Genomic DNA, 5,233 nt, shown 5'->3' on the forward strand with positions numbered 1-5,233 from the left:
CTTGGTCTCCCGGTCTTGGTCTCCTGGTCATGCGAATTGAGCGGTTTTTTGGTTGTTGTTTTAGGAGTTTTAGTTTGAGCAGTAGGCTCTTCTGAGTTTGAGGCAGATGGGGATTCAATTTGGGGACAGGTTTCGTAGAGTGTGGAAAAAGCGATTGTTTTCTGATATTCCTCTGGGGCAATGGCGGAAGAGGCAGGCATTTTATCTGATGTGTTATCTGTTCCTTCGGAAGTTGGTTACGTTCGCGTCTTCGAAAGCATATGATCTGGGGTCATTCTGGATTTGGCGCATGGCAGTTGCCGGGATCCGTTTATGTGTCTCAGGGTTTTTTAAAAATCGTAAGGGTTGTCCTGGGTAGGTATGGAAAGGGGTTGTGTGGGCGGTCTTGTCGAACGTTAATTTTGTTGAGCTTGACGTTTTTTCAGGTTGTTGTAGATGTCATCTTGGTTGTGTATAGTATTGGATCTTGTTTTGATGGGATTGTTGTCTTAAAAGTGTCGACCCATAAAAAAGTTTTTACCGTGCTGCCCAAAGCTTGGTGATAGGATTGGGGCCTCCAGTGCGAAGGGCAATATTGGGACCTGTTTTGGCCTGCATAGCATTTTGATAATGTTTTTGACAAATTGGATTTGTCTCTCAATGAAACATTTCCTTTTGGTCTGTGGGGGATGATGTGGCATGTGGGCCCTTGTCGTTATAACCTTTTCAGGTATTCCGCATTCGGTAAATATATTTGTTGTGATATTTATTTGAACTACTAAGTGCGGGTTGAGGAAATTTTTAGGTTGATCAAATTTTTGATTGATAATCGGCTATGATGAGGTACTGTAGGCTTTTAATCTCCTGTGCCAACGGTACACCAATGTAGTAAGGGAATGTATGAGGTTCGAGTGGTTCGGACGTTTGGGCATTTTGATGTTCTGGCAGATTTGACAGTTTAAATTATTGCGTCAAATTTTTTTGAATTTCCTATCCAGTAGGCGGTGACGTTTGCAAGAAGTTTAGTTTTTTACCCTTGCCAAGGTGGGTGGTATGTGTTGTTGGAGAGTTTTTGTTTTTGGCTGGGGTGGAATAATTAATGCATTGACCTTTGAGAATAAGACCCTTTTCAGCAGACATTTGGTCAGTATGCTCCGTAGGGACGGAGATTTGGTGTCAGTTCTGTTTGTTTGTCTGGCCAACCGTTGATGATGCAATCTTTGAGGCCTTGAAGGACAGGGTCCTTTTGTGTTTCTTCTCTGATGATTGTTGAACGATCATTTGACATGTATACTATATCAACCCTCATATCGAGGTCGATGTTGTTTTGATTATATTTGTTTGGAATTTACGACTGTGCACATCTGCTAGTTTGTTTTCTGATCCGGGTCTATGCGACAATGTGAAGTTGTATCCATTCAGGGAAATAAGCATTCTTTGAAGACGAGGCAGTGCAAAGTGATTGGTTTGTTGACAATCATTTGTAATAGTTTATGATTAGTGATGATTTTGAAAAAAACGTCAATAAAGAAAGGTATGGAATCGTTGAATTCCAAATACAATGGCAAGAAGTTCACGTTCGATGCAAGCATAGTTTTTCTCCGTTGTTGTTAAACTTTTGCCAGCAAAAAGAATTGGTTTCAGTTGGTTGTTTTCATCAGGTTGGAGTAAGGCTGCATCAATACCACGAAGGCTGGCGTCACAATGTAGTTCTACTGGTTTGGCAGGATCATAGTATTGAAGGAGAGAGTCTACTCATACTTCACGTTTAAGGTCTTCAAAAGCTTGTTTGTGGTGTCTTTCCCAAAGAAAAATAGAATCTTGTTTTAAAAGATCTTTGACGGTAGCTATTTTCTGGCTGAAGTCAGGTATGAATTTGGATAAGTATGTTGCGAACCCAATAAAGTGCTGTAGTTCTGCTTTTGATGTTGGCTCTGGCATATTTTCTAGGTCTTTGATTTTCAATGGATCTGGTTTAAGCCCATTACTGGTATATCTATGTCCGAAAAATGGTACCTCAGACTGTTTGATTTGACATTTGCTCGAATTTATTACAAGGCCTTCTTCATTTGTGATATCCATGAATTTGATCAGGCTTTTGTCATGCTCTTCTACTGTCTTTCCATGAACAATGGTATCGTCAGCATGCATTTTGGCATCTTTGTAGTATTTTGTCCATTTCCAATTGAAAATTATCTTGGCTTACTGAAAAGCCAAAAGGAAGGCTTTGAAAACAGTATCTTCCAAAAGGGGTTTGGAATGTGGTGAGAGGTTGGCTCCAGATTTAGCATCCAACTTTGAAAAGTACTTTGCACCTGGGAACTCGTGATTGAGTTCTCCAAAGTAGGAATTCTATTGTGTGGTCTCAGAAGCGCTCTGTTAAGTGTTTTGGGTCAAGGCAGGTTCTCAGAGTGCTATCTTGTTTTGTTACATAGGTCAATGAGCTTACCCAACTGGTTGGTTCCTCTATTCAACTTATCACGTTTTGTTTACACATATTGTCGAGCTCCAGTTTGATTTTTTTCTTTTAGAGCGGTGGGGGTCGATACGGGCAGGTACATTGGGGTCAATAGTTAGTTTGTGTTCAGTTTTGAACTCGCAGATGCGGTCAAATTGCGATGGGTACAGCGCTTTCATGTCGTGGATGTTTCTTATTGTAGCGTTTTAGTTTTTGGTAGCATGGAGGGGGCAGTGGGAGAGTGATGATTTTGAATTCTTCGCAGCTCGGGAGACCGAGTATCGCTGGTCCAGCAGCACATACTATGTAGAATTGGGTTTTTACCATTTTGATTGTCTGTGCTGGCATGAAATGTTTGTTGTGCCGAAGCACTTCATTTCTGTTCCATTGGTGAGAAGTTCCTTTTGAAAATCAACGATTGGTGTTGCCGCAATTATTATCTCGATTAATCTGTTTTGCAATTCATCGTTTGTAAATTTACATTTGTTTGCGATTTGCTTTGCTCTATTCACAAAACCATCCAACGATTTTTCAGTTCGTTATGGTAAAGTAGAGAGTTTTAGACGATTGATTCAAAAGTAATCAGGAGGGATCGAGCTGACTTGCAAATCTTTTTCAGATTATCTCTTGGTTTGACTTCCCTTGCTCGGTAAGATTCTAGCTGTTGAATCTGGTGAGTCCTCTCCTGGTGCTAGGAGTATTGTTGCCACCTTTTCCTCGTTTTTGAGGTTGGAATTAATTATGAAGTAAAGCTCCATTCTCTGTTTAAATAGTCTGAAAGCATCGGTCAAATTGGAGGCACCCCAGTCCACTGTGTGTGTGTTGGAGGTTTATCGGCCATGACGAACAATCAGTTGAATGCCGGTTTGAAGATAGAAGTCAGTACTTCTGACTCAGTAGAGAACAGGTGAAAAATGAAAATAAAATGCTCGGTGGGAATATACTAAAGTCTTAGAAATTTAAAAATACTCATCAAATGGGGAATGAAGATTCGCTGCCACCATGTAATTTTTGTTTAAAAGATTGACAAGCTGAAGGTTTAGTATGGAACTCAAAGCAACATGTTTATTTCCTCGTACCGTTAAATATGTTACGTAACCAGAATACAGTTCCAACAGTGAAAGTCTTTGGTTTAGTTATTATCTCAATGTAAGGGACTTAACCAAGTTAATTGTACTTGTTAATATATTACTCAGTTGCAACCCTTAGTCCATGACATCCGCAAGTTTCCATTTGCATATATTTGATGCAGTTCTGTCATGCGATTTGAAGAAATCCAGTATTTTCTGGCATTGTAGAATGCAGACATTTTAATGGGGTCTTTTATAATGCTGCCCCTCTAGATGTTTCACTGTTCCACATTTCTCTCCAGTTCTCTTCCATGTTGAATCTTCCATTTTTTGTTTGGTATAAAGGTCTCTTCGATTTGAGCACTGTTTGCATATAAATTTAACAAACTTACCTGTTTGTTTGAAAGTACGGGGCTGAAACGTTTTTATTTAGCTTAAATGGACAGGGTTAAATGGGGACAATGGTGGTATTTTGAAGGAGGGAAGGGCGGGGCGTTGTTGATTAAACTCTCTATTTTGGACTTCATGAAGCTCTTATTATAATCAACACTATTCTTCTTCTTCTTCTTCTTCTTCTTCTTCTTCTTCTTCTTCTTCTTCTTCTTCTTCTTCTTCTTATTATTATTATTTATTATTTTTATTATTATTATTATTATTATTATTATTATTATCATTATTACAGTTCAACACGCATTCGACAAACGACATGGGGCAGACGGAAAAGTTTGTCAAACCATTGTTTCGACGAATACGTGAACATGACTGCAAGACAAGAGACACAGGGAGATGTAGCTTTCTGTACAAGTAAAAGATCTCAATGTTTGCACGTCCTGATCTCGTAGATGCATGCATTTTTGTTCTCAAAATAGTGAATACTTTTCACTCCTGAGTCAATCGCTTGCACAAACAAAACACACACAAACCCACATCCCACACAACATGGTACGCGAGATGATATTGCAGGATGTGGGGGAAGCAGTAAGAATGGACGGAAGGGGGAGGCACGTGTTTACTCACACGCATCCTTCGAAAAACAAGTAGCCTGAATTTGTTATGGCCTGAGTCATGGCCCACTTAGGTCAAGGCCTTGTCGCACGTGTCTTGAGCCGGGATGGTTAAAACCATCAACTCGCGCTGTGTATTGTGTAGGTAGTGTGTTAGTTAAAGTTGGTAAAAGAGGTATGCAATGGGGCAGTGATGTAAGAGACGAGTTGTGCTTATTTAATCATTAAATGTGTCAGCCTGTGTTGATTTACTAATAAATAGCCTACATTATATTCAAATTATAAATCATGACGGGATGACAAGTTAAACTTTGTATAGAAATAACCATCCTCAGAACTTTTTTTTGAGATGAACGAAAATACAACAACGGGAGAGAATGATTTCTTTTATGTCAATCCGTCTTAGTTTTATTTTTATTTTTGCTACCAAAAGGTCGTGGTCTGAGGTAACATCAGCACCTATGTAAATTTTACATCCTGGCGAGATCTTCTAAAATTTTTATTGATAAGTATATGGTCAATCTGGTTTTCTGTTTTCTTGAGAGGAGATATGTGCTTTTGTGTATGTCTTTCTCGAATCACAAAATCGTTATCAGTACAGAATCATTATCAGCTCCATCTGTCTCGGAGACTTTAATAGCCACCACCACGAGTGGGGTTACCGAGACTGCTACGAGACTGGTAGAGAACTTTAAACATGGATTGACTGCAATGATCTCCAG

General features: G+C 39.4%; 1 protein-coding gene across 1 annotated transcript; it reads right to left on the reverse strand.

Annotated features, from left to right (window-relative positions):
* Positions 1-516: 516 nt before the first annotated feature.
* On the reverse strand, positions 517-2,130 carry LOC144976615 (uncharacterized). The gene is made up of 2 exons (XM_078920911.1): positions 1,741-2,130; positions 517-591 (listed from the first exon to the last, which is right to left on the reverse strand). The coding sequence occupies exons 1-2, from the start codon at positions 2,128-2,130 to the stop codon at positions 517-519; spliced, it is 465 nt and encodes a 154-aa protein (XP_078777037.1).
* Between the last annotated feature and the right edge of the window lie 3,103 nt (positions 2,131-5,233).

This window comes from Berghia stephanieae, chromosome 7 (assembly GCF_034508935.2).
Source record: "Berghia stephanieae isolate SIO BIC M18660-M18661 chromosome 7, UCSD_Bste_1.3, whole genome shotgun sequence".
Lineage (NCBI taxonomy): Eukaryota > Metazoa > Mollusca > Gastropoda > Nudibranchia > Aeolidiidae > Berghia > Berghia stephanieae.